Genomic DNA, 17,627 nt, shown 5'->3' with positions numbered 1-17,627 from the left:
AAATAAAATAAAATGGTTAAATATGTGTTATGTGAATTTTACCTAAATTAAAAAATAAAAAACTGGTATGCTAAGAGAGGAGATTTGGGCTGTAGACTTCTGGATCTGAGGGAGGAGGGCTGAATCTGGATACCTAGATCTGAGGGAGGAGGGCTGGGGCCTGGATCCCTGGGTCTAAGGGAGGAGGGCTGGACCTGAACCCTGGGTCTAAGGGAGGAGGGCTGGGGCTGGATCCCTGGGTCTGAGGGAGGGGGCTGGGGCTTGGACTCTTGGGTCCTCAGAAGAAGTAGGCCTGACCCTAAGGCATGAGTTAACCACAAAAAGTTGAGAGTTGCCCTGTGGAAGAGAGATGGAAATGGCCCAAGAAGAGGAAGTACTTGCTGTCTGGGTGAGGACTTCAGATGTGGATTTCATAACTAAGGTCCTGTTTTCCACCCACGGTCCGTCTTCTTGGGGAACTCCAGTGTAGCAGAAAATGCAAGGGGGAGGAGAAGACCCTCAGAGCCCCACACCCAGCATCCCATGAACAGAAACTATACCCAGAAAACAGGGGACTGGATTCCTGTCCCTAAGCAGGTAAGGGAGTTTGGACCTCAAGGACTAAAAGAAATGCAGGTATTCCAGAAGGGACTGTGGCTCCAGATGGACTCTTGGGTTAGAAGAGGAGAAGGGTTGGGGGGTCTTGATTCATCTGTCCCCAAAGCAGGAGCTGGAGGCTCTGATTTCTGGGTCTGGGGGGGAGATAAGGACTGGAAGTTTGGAAGTTGAAACCATGAGCTGGAGGAAGTTAAGGGCTCCTTGAAGTTTGAGGGCTGCCTGCTGGGTTCTGAGGAGGTAGGAATCTGTGATTTTTTTGTTTTTGTTTTTGTTTTTGTTTTTGTTTTTGTTTTTGTGGGTCTGGGGATGGAACCCAGGGGCATTTGACCTCCGAGCTACACCCCTTGCCCTATTTTTTATTTTTTATTTTGAAACAGGGTCTGACTGAGTTGCAGAGGGCCTCACTAAGTAGTTGAGGCTGTCCGCAAACCGCGATCCTCCGGTCTCAGGCTCCTGAATGCTGGGATTACAAGCGTGCGCCACCATGCCCAGCAAGGAATCGTGGTTTGAAAGCGAGGTTTCTTAGAAAGTGTCCAGTCAGACCGAAGCCAGAGGAACAGTGTCCTCCAGGTGCTTGGAGCCTGGACTTTGCCTTTGTGGAAAGGTGAATGTCGCCCTGCCCTAGCCCCACCCGGAATCCCAACCTTTCTTTCCAGCAGCTGTCACCAGCCAGAACCTAATAGGAGCTGGAGAAGGACCTGGAGGGGGCTGGGCGAGGTGAGGGTCCTGCTTCCTGAGGTGGGGGAGGGGTAGGGAAGACCTGGAGAAACTAGGAGCAAAGGACCAAAGGAGAGACAGGGAAGATAGGGAAAGTGCTCCTAGCAAGAGTTGGGCTGGTTTAGTCACACTCCTGTCCTTACGTTTGCCTGGGAGCCAATAGGGTCTCAGAGGCAGGTGGCCACAATCTCACACACCTACAGGTTGCTTCTCTGGCAAAACTGAGGGCGGTTGACAGTTCCAGCCCCAGCCTCAGCCCCAGCCCCAGCCCCTCTCTTTCCCTTGCAGGACCAGCATGTGCAGCTACCTGCCCCTTCTGCCGGTCTTCCTGGCACTCTGGGCTACCACTGGTATCTGGATCATGTGAGTGTTACAGGCAGGATGAATGCCTGCATCTGAGGGAATGGGGGTCTAGACGCCCAGGTGTAAAGAGGAGGGGGGTCAGGGTCCTGGACTCTTAGATCTGAGGGTGGAGGGCTGTGGTCTGGACCCCTGAGTCTGAGGGAGGAGTCCAGATTTTGCCAGGCGTGGTGGCACATGCTTGTAATCCCAGCATTTAGGAGGCTGAGACAGGAGGAACCCAGTTCAAGGACAGCCTTAGCTACTACTTAGTAAGGCTCCTTGCAACTCAGGGGGACCCTGTTTCAAAATAAAAAATAGAGCTGGGGTATAGCTCAGAGGTAGAATGCCCCCTGGGTTCCATCCCCAGTGCCCCCCCCAAAAAAAAGTCCAGATTTTTATAACAGAATAAAGTACTTATGTAACAGAAAGAAAAGCTGTCCTTAAAATCCCTTACTCTAACTTTGGTGTGCCCCTCCCACCAGTTTTGCGATTGCCGTGTTCAACAGGACTGTGGACCTCAGCAAAGGCTTCCCCTACATCAGGTAGTTATGGATGACGGCTCCTGCAGGAGAAAAGTGGTGGGCTTTGGCTTACAGGAGCCACAGGATGACCCTTTATCTCTGTAGTTTCTGCGGATCTTACCCTCCTCAGAGCTGCATCTTCAGCCAGATACTTAATATGGGAGCTGTTATGGGTAAATATTTCCCAGCCCTTTTCTTCCACTAAAGCCCACCTAGTCAAGCCCTCCTCCCTCAGACTCAGGGATCCAGGTCCCAGCCCTCCTCCTTCAGACCCAAGGGTCCAGACTCAGCCCTCTTCCCTTGGAGTCAGGAGTACAGGCTCCATCCCCATTTCCCTCAAATCCAAGAACTGGCCCCTTGCCCCAGCCCTGGTCTCCTGCTGAACTCTGCACCACTACCTGTGTTGGGGTTACCTGGGATTTTCTGGGACTCCTGCCCACTTCCCTGTCCTCCTAGCTGCCTGGATCTGCATTGTGCGTTATCACCAGCTCCGGGACTGGGGCGTCGGTACGAGGTTGAACCAGCTGGTTCTGTGGTCGGGGCTCCTCTGTGCCCTGGGGACCTCCATAGTAGGCAACTTCCAGGTGAGACCTAGTGGGTGTTCACTACCTGCCCGGGTTTGGCCAGCACAGTCTGGACTACAACTCCCAGCATCCCTCTTGACTTTAATCGCTTGTTTCTGGGGCTCAGCTCACATGGCCTCCTGGTACTTGTAGTTCCACATGACTTGGTGGGTGAGGTCCTTAATCTGTATTGAGTGCCTTGTCTACAGGACTTCATAGGCTCCAAGAAGCTTGGAGAATTTTGTACCAATCTCCTACCCACTATGTTGTCTTTTTTTTTTTTTTTTTTTTTGGTACTGGGGATGGAACCCAGGGGCATTCTACCTCTGAGCTACACCCCCGGCTCCATATTTTTATTCTTTATTTTTTTTGGTGGTAATGAAACGGGGGTCCCTTCGTGGTTGCCAAGATGAAACGGGGGGTTTCTTGAGAATAAACCTGGAGTTTCATCAAAGATGAAATGGAGTTTCTTGAGAAGAAACTCGGCGTTTCCTTACCAGGTTCTTGTCTACGGTGAGCGAAGAATGACACCTGCAGACCGCAGGAAGGGGAGTAAAAGGTTTATTGGAAGCAGCAGGGAATGGGGGAAGGTGGCTGAACACCCCAAGGGGCTGTCGGAACTCTGGGGTCCAGCAGCTGCCTTCAGGACAATACTTGAGAGTAGCCCAAGCCGAATGCCTTCGATTACAAGCTGCTTTCTTTCAGAGTCCACGCGATCTGCCAGAAAGGAATAGGAAAGTGGCAGAACACCCCAAAGGGGCTGTCGGGGCTCTGGTGTCCAGTAGCTGCCTTCAGGTCACTACCCGAGTGTCGCCAAAGCCAAGTGCCGTCAATTGCAAACTACTTTCTCCCAGGGCCCACGCGATCTGCCAGAAAAGAGGTGCAGGTCACCCCTAGGGGCCCTGGTCGGCCTTGATGTCCAGCAGAGGCCTTCAGGTCACTATCCGAGAGTAGTCAGAGTCACGTGTCCTCAATTGCACTCTGCCTTCTCTCAAGGCTAATTCGACGAGAGAGAGAGAGAGAGAGAGAGAGAGAGAGAGAGAGAGAGAGAAAGAGAAAGAGAGAGGAAGAAGAAGAAGAAGAAGAAGAGGAGGAGGAGGAGGAGGAGGAGGAGGAGGAGGAGGAGGAGGAGGAAGAGGAGGAGGAGGAGGGGGGAAGGGAAGGGAAGGGAAGGGAAGAGAAGAGAAGAGAGAGGGAGGGAGAGACAGAGACAGAGACAGAGAAAGAAAGAGAGAGAGAGAGAGAGAGAGAGAGAGAGAGAGAGAGAGAGAGAGAGAGAGACTCCTCAAAAGGGGAGGGGGTCCCCGAGAGAGAAAAAACCAATTTGGTGTCTGCGCTAGGGGTTTTGCCAGATGTCTGCATGTCCTCTGTTTGGTTGTGGTGAGTTTGGGATTTTGGGAATTCTATGAAGCAGCTCTCAGAATTTGCATAGGGTATTTGCAAGTCCTTTGAAGAGTCTCCTTTCAGAAGTGTCAGACTTGCTCCAGTGATGTCTCCTGGGTTTGTTGATTAGTAACCAGATGGTTTTGTGAAGCTTTGGTCCTTCTTATCTCTGAACCTTGGCCCCTCACCCCTCAGGAAATTGAGTTTTTTCTACGGAGCCCTCTTCCCTATCTGCCTACTTCCTTTCTATCTCCTCAGTAATGGGGGTGGAACCCAGAGGCTTTCTACCTTTGGGCTATACTCTCAGACCTATTTTATATTTTATTTGGAAACAGGGTCTCACTAAGTTGCTGAGAGCCTCACGAAGTAGCTGAGGCTGGCTTTGAACCCGTGTGATCCTCCTGTCTCAGCCTCCCAAGCACGGGGATTACAAGCATGTGCCACCATGCCCGGCTTATTATTTATTTTGAAATAGGGTTGAACTGAGTTGCAAAGGGCATTACTAAGTAGCTGAGGCTGGCTGTGAACTGAGGTCCTCTAGTCTCAGCCTCTCAAATGCTGGGATTACAAGTGTGTGCCGCCATGCCCAGCTCCTGGAGTTTTTATTTTTATATTATTTTATTTGTAGTACTGGAAACTGAGCCCAGGAGCATTCTACCTTCGAGTTGCACGCCCTATTTGTGTGTGTGTGTGTGTGTGTGTGTGTGTGTGTGTGTGTGTGTGTTGCTAGAATGGAACCCAGGAGCATTGTACCTCCATGCTCTAATCCTATCCCTATTTTTTATTCTTTATCTTGAAATAGAGTCTCACTGAGTTGCAAAGGGCCTCACTAAGTAGCTGAGGCTATCCGCGAACCACAATCCTCCTGTCTCAGCCTCCTGAATGCTGGATTACAAGCATGTGCCACCATGTCCAGCTTAATCTTTATTTTTGTTTATTTTATTTTATTTTATTTTTTTGTGGTGGTACTGGGGGTGGAACCCAGAGGCTTTCTACCTCCAGGCTATACTCCCAGACCTATTTTATATTTTATTTGGAAACAGGGTCTCACTAAGTTGTTGAGAGCCTCACTAAGTAGCTGAGGCTGGCTTCGAACCTGTGCAATCCTCCCGTCTCAGCCTCCTAAGTGCTGGGATTACAAGCGTGAGCCACCACGCCTGGCTTAATCTTTATTTTTGAAACAGGGTCTCACTAGGTTGCAGAGGGCCTGAGTAGCCGAGGTTGGCTTCTAACCTGCAATCCTCCTGCCTCAGCCTCCAAAGTACTGGGATTACAAGTATGTGCTCCACCATGCCTGGTGGTAAAAGAAGTCTTACTGGTTTATTTTGCTATTTTATTTTACTGTCATGTCTCTGATGCCCAGCCTGTCTTGCTGAATTAAGGGAAACTAGAGGTAGATCACCGGATGTCCAGATGAGAGGCTATCTCCCCAACTCATTTGCAATTCATCCATTCCTACATTCCTCAAGTTAGTACAATAAGATGGTTATAAACCCTAAGGAGTTTTTCTTAAAAATATTTCCCTAATTATCTCCCCAACTATAAATTTTTCTGTCCTACTGCTAATGGAACCCAGAGACATTTTACCTCTGAGCTACACCCAGTTCTTTTCTTCCTTCCTTCCTTCCTTCCTTCCTTCCTTCCTTCCTTCCTTTTCTTTCTTTCTTTCTCTCTCTCTCTCTCTCTCTCTCTCTCTCTCTCTCTCTCTTTCTTTCTTTCTTTTTCTTTCTTTCGGTACTGGGGATGGAACCCAGGGGCATTCTAACTCTGAGCTACACCCACCCCGCCTTGTGTTTTATTCTTGATTTTGAAACAGGGTCTCGAGCTGGGTGTGGTGGCGCACGCTTGTAATCCCAGTTCTTGGGAGGCTGAGACAGGAGGATCGCACAGGTTCAAAGCCAGCCTCAGCTACTTAGTGAGGCCCTCTGCAACTTAGTGAGACCCTGTTTCAAAATAAAGAATAAAAAAAATAGTGCAGGGGGTGTAGCTTGGAGGTCGAATGCCCCTGAGTTCCATCCCCAGACCTGCAAAAAAAAAAAAAAAAGAAAAGAAACAGGGTCTCACTAAATTGCTGAGGTCCTCACTAAATTGCTGAGGTTGGCTATAAACCTACAATACTGTCTCAGCCTCTCAAGTACTGGGATTACACGAGTGTGCTACCACACCCAGCATGAAATTTTTAAGCTAAAATTTTTAAATATATTTTTATTTATTTATTATTTATTTATTTATTTATTTGTAGTACTAGGCATTGAACACAGAGGCATTTTACCTTTGAGCTATGCTCCTAGCTCTATTTATTTATTTAGTGGTAATGAGCATTGAACCCAGGGACCTTCTACCTCTGAACTACACCACCAATACTTTGATTTTTTTTTTTTTTTTTTTTTTTTTTTTTTGCGGTACCAGGAATTGAACCCAAGGGCATTCTACCTCCATGGTACACCACCCCCCCCCAGACCTTTTTTTTTTTTATTCTTTATTTTGAAACAGGTTTTCACTAAGTTTCGGAGGGCCTAAGTAGCTGAGGCTGGCTGTGAACCCATATCCTTTTGTCTCAGCCTCCCAAATACTGGGATTATAAACATGTGCCATCACTCCTGGCTTCTTTTTCTTCTTCTTTTTCTTTTTTTTTTTTTTTTTGGCAGATCTGGGGATGGAACCCAGGGGCATTTGACCTCCAAGCTACACCCCCAGCCCTATTTTTTATTCTTTAATTTGAAACAGGGTCTCACTGAGTTGCAGAGGGCCTCACTAAGTAGCTGAGGCTGTCCACGAATCGCGATCCTCCGGTCTCAGCCTCCCAAGTGCTGGGATAGCAAGTGTGCGCCACCATGCCTGGCCCGGCTTCTTTTTTAATTTTGAAACAGGGTCTTGCTAAGTTGTTGAGAGCCTACTAAGTTGCTGAGGCTGGCCTCAAATCTATGATTTTCCTGTCTCTGCCTCCCAAGTATTGGAATTACAGGCCTGTGCCACCATGCCTGGCTTACTTTAAACACAAACCATTGTAATGTCTGAAAATTTTTACTCTTCAAGAACCAGTTTTTATCTCCTTGGGGGCCATACCAGTCCCCCTCCTTTGAGAATGTGATGTTTATTCCACGCACGTTTCCTGAGCATCTGCTTTGTGTGAAGCACTATTCTGGGCCTTGAGGCTGTGGTAATGAACAACTGATTTAAATGCCTGCCCTATCATGGAGCTGACAACAACCAAGATACCTAGGCCAAAAGCCAGTTACATTGGACAGCTGTCAGACTCAGACTGCTGGGTTGGCCAAAGGTCTCCTTGCAGTGTTATTTCCCTTCCCCTGCCGTAGTTATTCTCTCAGTTTTCCTTTTTCCCTTCTCCCAGGAAAAGAACCAGAAGCCCACACACCTGGCGGGGGCTTTCCTCGCCTTCATCCTGGGCAACCTCTACTTCTGGCTGCAACTGTTTCTCTCCTGGCGGACGAGGGGCCTGCCCCAGCCCGGGGCGCCCTGGATCGGGCCTCTGCGCCTGAGTCTCTGTAGCCTCTGCAGCCTCCTCATAGTGGCCAGTATCCTTATTGGTGCCTGGGACTGGGCCTGGGTGGTGGGTTTGCACTGGGGTCAGCCTCCTGGGCCCTTGCTGTGTACCACTGCAGATGTCCCTTCATGTCCGGGGTCCTCCGTCTCCCACAGGGTCACAGATTCAGAGTGGAAAGTGCTGACTTTGAGGTCAGCTTGCCCAGGGTGGAGCTCCATCTTTTCCACATATTAGCTGGGCAGTTCTTAAATCCTCAGTGCCTATTTCCTCTCTTATCAAATGCGGTTACTGAGAGCTCAGGGTTGTGAGGACTACGTAGGACGATGTCCATGAGGTGCTTAGAATGCAGGTGCTTGGCAATGAATTTTGGTCCATGAGGTGCTTAGATCTGCAGGTGCTTGGCAATGAATCTTGGGAGAACCATCTATTAATAGCAGTTGGCTTGGGGCTCCCACCTTGTCCCAGGCATTGTGTCGGTGTTGAAGAGTGGAAACAGGTTTAGACAGGGGGCCTCTTGGCTAAGCCCCATGGGGGAGGTCTTCGTCCTTGGAATCAGTGGTGGGTTGCAGGTAGCCAGGGCAGCTCTCAGACTGTTTACGTGTCTTTTCCCAACTCCATGTTAAATGACTTCACATAAGTGGCGTGTGGTAGCCACGGAGAGAGTCTTTACAACATACACCACGATAATTGTCAAATGCTATCAAGGAAAGTCAGCTGTTAAACAATGACCAGTTAATCACTGCATGGGGACTCAATTCCACCTTCCTTCTTTTCTTCCTTCCTTCCTCTCTCCTTCCTTCCTTCCTTCCCCTCCCTTCCTTCCTCTCTCTCTTTCTTTCTTTCTTCCTTCCTTCCTTTCTTTCTTTCTTTCTGTGCCAAAAATTGAACCCAGGATTTTTCTACCTCTGAGCTATACCCCCAGCCCTATTTTTTTTTTTTTTTTTTTGAAACAGGGCCTTGCTAAGTTGCAGAGAGTCTTGCAAAATTGCTAAGGGTGGCCTTGAACCTGTGATCCTCCGATCTCGGTCTCCCAAGTACTAGGATTATAGGCATACTCACCATTCCTGGCTCCAACTCATTTCTGAGTCACCCGAGAAGTCCACCAGCCTGGCGGGCCTCTGGGTGGGTCAAGTCACTCTCTGAGCCTCTTTCCATATCCAGGAAATGGAGTTGCCTTTATCAGAATAATGATTAATTGTGATAGGTAGTGCTGAGTGCGCTGAGGGAGAGAAGGGGCGGCAACCACCTTGAGTGACTGTCTCCTGAGTGAGGAGGAGGGAGAGAGGCTCAGAGGTTCACCAGCATTCAGGGAGGTGGAAGAAAATCAGTCGAGACCCCGGCTGGCGGCATTAAGTGAGCAGAGTGGACTGGGTGTGGGGCCCCAGGCTGGTAAACCCAGTATTGGGAGGCTGAGATCTGAGTACTGCAAGTTTGTCAACCTCGGCAATTTAGTTAAAAAGGGTTAGGGTCGTAGCTGGGAGCCGGAATGCCCCTGGGTTCAATCACCAATAGGAAAAAAAAAAAAAAAAAAAAAAAAGCACAAGGAATCCCGGGGAATAGATGGGAAGGGCTGCCCCCTCAGCCTTGTTTTGGTGGTACTGTAGGTGGAACCCAGGGGCTTTTCTACCTCCAGGCTATACTCCCAGACCTATTTTTATTTATTTATTTATTTTATGTGGGTCTGGGGATGGAACCCAGGGGCATTTGACCTCTGAGCTACATTCCCTGCCCTACTTTTTTTTTTTAATTTGAAACAGGGTCTCACTGAGTTGTAGAGGGCCTCTCTAGGTAGCTGAGGCTGTCCGCGAACCGTGATCCTCCGGTCTCAGCCTCCCAAATGCTGGGATTACAAACATGGTCACTACGCCCCACCAGACCTATTTTTTTTTTAATACATTTTGAAACTAAATTGCTGAGAGCCTCACTAAGTAGCTGAGGCTGGCTTAGAACCTGTGCAATCCTCCTGTCTCAGCCTCCCAAGCGCTGGGATTACAAGCGTGCGCCACCGCACCCGGCTCAGCCTTGTTTTGGGTAACTCCAACTTCTCACTGGCTTTTTTTTTTTTTTTTTTTTTGGTGGTACTAGAGATGGAACCCAAGGGCATTCCACCTTTGAGCTATACCCCCAGCTGTATTTTATTCTTTATTTGGAAACAGGGTCTCACTAAGTTACGGAGGGTCTCACAAGTTGCTGAGGCTGGCTGCAAACCTGAGCTATCTTCCCCTCTCAGCCTCCCGAGTACTGGGATTACAAGCTTGTGCCACCATGCCAGGCTCTGCCTGGTTCTTTAAAAAAACTTCTGAGCAAGGCGTGGTGGTAGAGCCTTATAATCCCAGGGCTTGGGAGGCTGAGATGGGACGACTGCAGATTCACCACCAGCCTCAGCAACTTAGTGAGACCCTGTTTCAAAATAAAGAATAAAAAACAGGGCTGGTGGGTATAGCTCAGAGGTAGACCACTCCTGGGTGCAACCTCTAGTAAAAAAAAAAAAAAAAAAAAAAAAAGTATTTTCTCTAATGGCTGATATAACCAGTTTGGCTGGGGCAGGGGTCATAAAGGGCCAGTAGAGTATGATAAGGGCTGGAAGTCTGCAGAGCTAGTTCTGCGACCTGGTGGGAACCTGAACTTGATCCTGCAGAAGATAGAAAAAAGCTAAGGGGCCGGGTGGGCGTGGTGGCGCACACTTGTAATACTGGTACTTGAGGGGCTGTGATAGGAGGATCGAAGCTAGTCTCAGCAATTTAGTGAGGCCTACTGCAACCTAGTGAAATTCTTTTTCAAAATAAAAAATAAAACAGGGCTGGGAACATAGCTCAGAGATAGAATACCCCTGGAGTCAATCCACACACACACACACACACAAAAAAAAAAAAAAAAAAAAAAAAAAACAAGCTTACGGGAGGAAATGAGGCTTCTGGTGGGATCAGAACTGAGGACCTCCAAGATGAGGGGTCAGGCCTACCTGGGCAATGGGGAGCCATGGAAAGCTGTGAGCAGAGAAGGAACAAGGTCAGTCCTGGGGCTAAGCAGTTTCCATTTGGTAGCTCCCATTTCTCCCTTGGTGGAAGATCCCAGGGTCAGGGATGATGACAGCCATATTTACCATGTATCCCCATGGCCTGACACATGAGGAGCTTAGGAATCCTTGGGAAAAAAAAATGCACACACAAAATAACGTCTAAGCTGATCTAGGAGGGGCAAGTTGGAGCTAGTGTTGATGAAAGGAAGAGGGGACTCTCTTGAGAAGTTCCAGGAAACAAGAACTGTTGCTCTGAGGCTGGTGCTTGGAGGGTGCATGGGCTGGTGGTATAGAAGGTGTGTGTGCGTCTGTGTGTGTGTTACTGGTAATTGAACCCAGGGGTGTTCTACCTCTGAGCCACACCCACCCTTCTTTTTTTTATTTCCTGAAATTTTTTTTGCAGTACTAGGGATGAAACCTAGGGGCATTGTAACCTCTGAGCCATACCCCCAGCCCTAATTTTTAGTCTATTTATTTATTTTATTTTATTGTGGTACTGAGGGTGGAACCCAGGTGCTTTTCTACCTCTGAGCTATACTTCCAGACCTATTTTTTATACTTTATTTGGAAACAGGGTCTCACTAAGTTGCTGAGAGCCTAAGTAGCTGAGGCTGGCTTTGAACCTGTGCGATCCTCCTTCTCAGCCTCCCAACTGCTGGGTTTACAAGCGTGCGCCACTACGTCGGTGTCTGCTTATTTTTTATTTTATTTATTTTATATTTTTTTAGTGGTGGTGGTACTGGGGTTCCTGGAAGCCCTTCTACCTCTGGGCTACACTCCCAGACCTAATTTTATATTTGGAAACTGGGGTTCCTGGAAGCCCTTCCACCTCTGGGCTACACTCCCAGACCTAATTTTATATTTTTATTTGGAAACAGGGTATCTTAAGCCAGCGCAGCTGGCTTCGAACCAGCACGATCCTCCTGTCTCTGCCTCCCAAGCTTGGGGATTACAAGCGTGTGCCACCATGCCCAGTTTAATTTCCGGGGGGAAAAAAAAAACAACCTTTTTTTTTTTTTTTTTGGTGGTACCGGGGATGGAACCCAGGGGCATTCTACCCCCGACTGACATCCCCAGCCCTATATTTTATTCTTTATTTTGAATCAGGGTTGAGTTGCAAAAGGCCTAAGTTGCTGAGGCTGTCTGTGAACCACGATCCTCCTGTCTCAGCCTCCTAAATGCTGGGATTACAAGTGGGTGCCACCACGCCCAGCTCTAATTTCCTGAATTTATTTATTTATTTATTTTTTGCGGGTCTGGGGATGGAACCCAGAGGTATTTGACCTCCAAGCTACATCCCCTGACCAATTTTTTATTTTTTATTTTGAAACAGGGTCTCACTGAGTTGCAAAGGGCCTCACTAAGTAGCTGAGGCTGTCCGCGAACCACGATCCTCCAGTCTCAGCCTCCCAAATGCTGGGATTACAAGCGTGTGCCACCATGCCTGGCTAATTTCCTGAATTTAAACGGCATCTTGCTAAGATGCTGAGTTTCACTAAATTGTGCCATTGTACCCGACTAGGGAAAGGTCTTAAGGAGCTGGATCTGGAAAGTAAGAGATGGGATGGGGCAGAGTAGAAGAGAAGGTAGAGAAGGCAGAATTAGAGGTGATCAGCTGGTCAAGACAGAGGAGGAAGGCAAGGGGGATTCCCAAGCGTCTACTTGGGTACATCAGTGGATGATGGAGTTGCCATGGGGATGGGGATACCCAGAAAGAAGAGATTTGGGGGGGAGGACATTAGGTTCTGTTTGGGAGTGGTGGATGGCACCACTGGGTGGGAGAGGATGCTTGGGAGAAAGTTGTAAACAACCTGAGGCTGGCAGGGTCTGGAAATGTGTTTAGGGAACTGCATTTGTGAGCTGGGTATTGTGGCTCCTGTTTGTAATCCTAGTACTTGGAAGGCTGAGACAGAAGGATCACAGGTTCAAGGCCAGCTTCAGCAACTTAGTGAGACCCTCAGCACCTTAATGAGACTGTTTCAAAATAAAGTAAAATCGGGCTGAGGGTGGAGCTTAGAGGTAGACCGGCCACAGGGTTCAATGCCTAGTACCAAAACAAACAAACAAAAAAACAAAAAGCAACTGCATATATGGAGGTGGCAGCTATGGCATCCCTCCAGGGCAAGGCCATTAGGGATCAGGAAAGGTCGATGGAACAAGAAACATGTGTTAAGACACTGGGGACACAATTCTAATGGAAGTATACGCTAGAAAAAATTCCTGGGATTCAGACAGATATGGACCGGGGCCATTGGTGACAAGGACTCAAGTCATTTGAGAGGAACAGATAAGAAAATGGGAGCTGAGGGTGGCGGCCAGCAAGGTGTCCTTGAGCTGGGGCAGGATGTACAGCTCCCAAAAGGATGCAGAGATGGCCTCAGCCCCACTCTGGGCCACACAGCAACTGAGCCAGGTCCCCGATTCTTCTTGGCAGCCGAGTGGCCCTTGACTCTGATGCGAAGTGATTGTCCTCCACTCCCAGGGACTGCGTTCTGCCTCTGCCGCCTGCGAGTGGGCAGTGGCCATGATGCTCTTCACGCTCTTTGGCCTCTTTACTGTGGATTTTTCCTACCTGGACAGCTGTGTCCTGTGCCTTCGGCCACGGCAGGATCTCAGCCCGCCACCGGCCTCCCCCGGGTCCTTGCAGGTCCAGCTGTCTCAGCCACTGTGACGAGGCCTTGCTCTTACCAATGGAGGATGAAAGATGGGGCTGATCCCTGGTGTCCCCCAAGATGAGCCATCAGGTGTCACTCTAGCTGGCTCCATCTGGCGGCTGCTCACCCTTCACATCCTCCAGCCCAGGGGATGTTTGTGTTTGGAGGTCTGGAGCAGCCGCCAGCCAGCATCTTGGTGTCCGCCTGTCCCTGCCATCTGGCCCGGCAGTCAGAGGCACCCAGGAATCGAGAGGCCGAGGCCAGCCAGCTGTCCCTGATCAAGGCTATTTATTATTATTTTGTTGTTGTTGCCGCCGGCGGAATCAGAGACACGGACGCAGGCAGGATCACGTGAAACCAGAATTCCTTCCGGGGAGAGCAAATCCGTACAGAAGGTGGTGGGGAGGTTGAAGGGCCAGCGGGGAGGAGGGTGCCCGGGAATGGGGAGTTGGGGACGACACAGGGGGACAGAGGGCCCTGTCCGGATCTGCTAAGCCACCCCAACCAGCTCCCATCCCTCCCCCACCCGACCCGCAGAGAGTTTGATCAATAAATAAAATAATAAATTAATCAATAAATAAAATAGAAACAGCTCCCCGCCCCCTTTTCTCCCTAGAACCTCCCCCCATTGGGCACGGCCCCTAGGTCCCTATCCCTGCAGGGTAAGGCCGGTTTTTGTATCCCTCCCCTCCCAACATACTCCTTGGGCCTTATTTACAGATTCACAGTTGGGGGGGCAGGGAAGGGGGGTGGAGGGGACTCCCCTCCTTCCCCGGCCCCCTGGGGTCAGGGCAAAGGGGCCCCATTGGTGGCCAAGAGCTTCTTGTCCTTGGGGGGGCATCGGCGGGGAGAGCTGCTCAGCTCAGGGTCTGGGCGGCCAGGTGGGGGCTGCAGGCTTCGGGGTGGGGTACCAGCAGGCCGGGGCTGAGCCCCATTCTTCTCATCTGTGAGGGAGAAAAAGGTTTCGTGTGGGCTTTTAGCCTGCCAAGTGCAAGGCTGGAATTCCTATCAGTTGGTTTCAGTGAGCCCCAAACTTTGGCCAAATCTATTTTTTTAGGTAGCAGGGCTTGAGTCCAGGAACATTCTACCTCTGAGCTACACCCACAGCCCCTTAAAATTTGTTTTCTTTTTGAAGCAGGTTCTCAGTAAATAGCTGAGATTGGCCTCAGACTTGTCTCAGCCTCCCAAGTACTAGGATTACAGGCACGTACCACCACGTCCGGCAGGAGAGGCTAAATAGGTTTCTGCCAGGGGCCACGTGCCCTACCAACAGGCCTGGCTTCCCTAGGTGGGGAGGCACCCTAGACCTCTGTAGCCCATGTAGCTTTAGAAACTGGCCAAGTTATTGAGACCTGGGCTGGCCTGACTTCAGGAAGTTCTCAGGGACAGCTTGTGGGGGGGCAGAGATGGCACACAGTCAGATGTCACCCCTACTTTTCACTGATTCCATGGAAATGGGGCCCAGAGGAGCCAACTGTGTGTTGTTTGGGGTCTCAGGGCCCCCGTTGGGCCTGCCTGACCTCTGTCCTCCCATGGGGCTTGACTTCCCCAGACTGAGGCTACTTGCTCTCAGGGACTTTGGTGGAGACCCTTGGGTGCCAAATGGTTGTCCAGTGATTTCCAAGGGGAGGGGAAAGCATTGCCTGAATCCCCTGATGTAGACCAGGCCCCTCTAAGAGATGCTCAGTGCTGGTGGGAGGAAGGCTGTTGGCTGGCTCAGTGCTGTAACAACCGGTATGGCTCTGCTTCAAGGTACCCATACTTTATTTTTGGTGGCACTTAGGTTAAACTCAGGGATGCTCTACCACTAAGCTACACCCCCAGCCCTTTTTCTTTCTTTCTTTTTCTTTTTCTTTTTCTTTTTTTTTTTTTTTTTGGTGGTACTAGGGATTGAACCCAGAGGCATTTTACCTCCGAAGTACACCTCCAGTCCTATTTTATTCTTTGTTTTAAAACAGGGTCTCACTAAGTTGCAGAGGGCCTCACTAAATAGCTGAGACTGTCCACGGACCTGTGCTCTTCCTGTCTCACCCTCCCAAGTACTAGGATTTCAAGTGTGTGCCACCACGCCCAGCCCTTTTTAATTTTTGTTTTATTTATTTATTTTTATTTTTTGCGGTACTGGGGATGGAACCTAGGGGCATTCTACCTCTGAGTGACATCCTCAGCCCTATTTTTTTTATTCTTTATTTTGTGTTTTGACTTTTTTTGTGTGTGTGTGATACTAAGGATGGAACCCAGGGGCATTCTACCTCTGAGCTACACCCCCAGCCCTAATTTTTATTTTGAAACAAGGTCTCTCTCACTGAGTTGCAGAGGGCTTCACTAAATAGCTGAGTCTGGCTTTGAACCTGTTCAATCCTCCTGTCTCAGCCTCCCAAATGCTGGGATTACAAGCGTACACCACCATGCCCAGCCCTTTTTTATGGGATGGAACCCAGAGGCATCAACCTCCGAGCTATACCCCCTGCCCAATTTTTTATTCTTTATTTTTGAAACAGGGTCTCACTGAGTTGCGGAGGGCCTCACTAAGTAGGTGAGGCTGTCCGCGAACTGTGATTCTCCGGTCTCAGCCTCCCAAATGCTGGGATTACAAATGTGCGCCATCATGCCCAGCTCCTAATTTGCTTTCTGATTGCCCCTAGCAACCATAAGGGAAAACAGGGCTTCTCACCTGGACACTATTGACATTTGGAGTCAGTATAACCCTTTGTTGTGAGGGGTGTCCTGTGACTTACAGTAAATTTCTCAGCATCCCTGAACTCTGCCTGTAAGATGCCAGGAGTGTTCTCTGCCCTCCCAGTTGAGACAAGTAAAAATTGTCTCCAGACGCTGCCAGGTGTCCCCTGGAGGGCTGGAGGCTGAATGATAACAACTCCAAAGATGTCCACATCCTCATGCCAGGTGCTATGACTAAAGTTAAGGACCTTAGGTGGGGAAATTATCTCAGATTATCTGGGTAGGTCTAATTTAGTCACATGAGTCCTTAAAAAAACAAAACAAGCCGGGCATGGTGGCGCACGCTTGTAATCCCCGCACTTGGGAGGCTGAGACAGGAGGATCACACAGGTTCGAAGCCAGCCTCAGCTACTTAGTGAGGCTCTCAGCAACTTAGTGAGACCCTATTTCTAAATAAAATATAAAAATGGGTCTGGGCGTATAGCCCGGAGGTAGAAAGCCTCTGGGTTCCACCCTCAGTACCACAAAAAAAAAAAAAAAAAAAAAAAAAAAAAAGAAAGAAACAAAACAAAACAAAAAAACAACTTTTCCAAGGGCAGGATAGCCTACATTCCAATACTCCTGAGGCTGAGATAGGAGGATCGTAGGTTTGAGACTAGCCTCAGCAATTTAGGGAAATCCTCAGAAACTTCATGAGACCCTGTTTCAAAATGAAAACTGGAGATAGGTGTGGTATCGCATGGTTGTAATCTCAGTACTTGGGAAGCTGAGACAGGAGGATTTAGTAAGGCCCTGTTTCAAAATTAAAAGAACTGCAGGTGTGGTGGCACATGCTTGTAATCCCCGCGCTTGGGAGGCTGAGACAGGAGGATCACATGGGTTCGAAGCCAGCCTCAGCTACTTAGTGAGGCTTTCAGCAACTTAGTGAGACCCTGTTTCCAAATAAAATATTTTAAAAAAGGTCTGGGAGTATAGCCCGGAGGTAGAAAGCCTCTGGGTTCTACACCTAGTGCCACCAAAAAAAAAAAAAAAAAAAAAAAATTGAGGCCGGGACTGGTGGAGTACGCTTGTAATTCCAGCATTCAGGAGGCGGTGACCGGAGGATAGTGGTTTGCGGATAGCCTCAGCTCCTTAATGAGGTCCTTTGTAACTCAGTGAAACCCTGTTTCAAAATAAAGACTAAAAAAAATAGGGCTAGGGGTATCTTGAAGGTAGAATGCCTCTGCAACTCAGTGAGACCCGGTTTCAAAATAAAGAATAAAGCTGGGTGTGGTGGCACAAGATGGTAATCCCCACGCTTGGGAGGCGGAGACAGGAGGATCATGCAGGTTTGAAGCCAGCCTCAGTTACTTAGTGAGGCTCTCAGCAGCTTAGTAAAGTATAAAATAGGTCTGGGAGTATAGCCCGGATGTAGAAAAGCCCCTGGGTTCCATCCCCAATACCACAAAAATAAATAAATAAAAATAAAAAAGACTCAAAAATAGGGCTTGGGGTGTAGCTTGGAGGTACAGTGACCCTGGGTTCTATCCCTGGTACCACAAAAAAAAAAAAAAAAAATAGGACTGGGGTGTAGCTTGGAGGTAGAATGATCCTCAGTTTCATCCCCAGTCCTGCCAAAATAAATAAATAAATAAATAAATAAATAAA

The 17,627-nt window shown here is 48.9% G+C and overlaps 2 protein-coding genes across 2 annotated transcripts in view; one reads left to right on the top strand and one right to left on the bottom strand.

Annotated features, from left to right (window-relative positions):
- Window positions 1-1,609: 1,609 nt before the first annotated feature.
- Window positions 1,610-13,318, top strand: TMEM150B (transmembrane protein 150B; the record flags this gene model as incomplete). The annotated part of the gene is made up of 6 exons (XM_080704528.1): window positions 1,610-1,677; window positions 2,139-2,198; window positions 2,283-2,350; window positions 2,634-2,761; window positions 7,476-7,659; window positions 13,110-13,318. The coding sequence occupies 6 exons, from the start codon at window positions 1,610-1,612 to the stop codon at window positions 13,316-13,318; spliced, it is 717 nt and encodes a 238-aa protein (XP_080560654.1).
- A 769-nt stretch (window positions 13,319-14,087) lies between these two features.
- Window positions 14,088-17,627, bottom strand: part of BRSK1 (BR serine/threonine kinase 1) — a gene marked incomplete at its 3' end in the record, with an annotated part of 34,999 nt that continues 31,459 nt past the window's right edge. The window contains exon 19 of the mRNA XM_080704517.1: window positions 14,088-14,245. Within this exon, the coding sequence (XP_080560643.1) occupies window positions 14,088-14,245 (158 nt within the window). The remainder of the gene's footprint in view (window positions 14,246-17,627) is intronic.

Source organism: Muscardinus avellanarius (genome assembly GCF_963383645.1).
Source record: "Muscardinus avellanarius genome assembly, chromosome: 10".
NCBI lineage: Eukaryota > Metazoa > Chordata > Mammalia > Rodentia > Gliridae > Muscardinus > Muscardinus avellanarius.
Note: the sequence above shows the minus strand (reverse complement) of the source record. Positions and strands in the feature narration are given on the sequence as shown.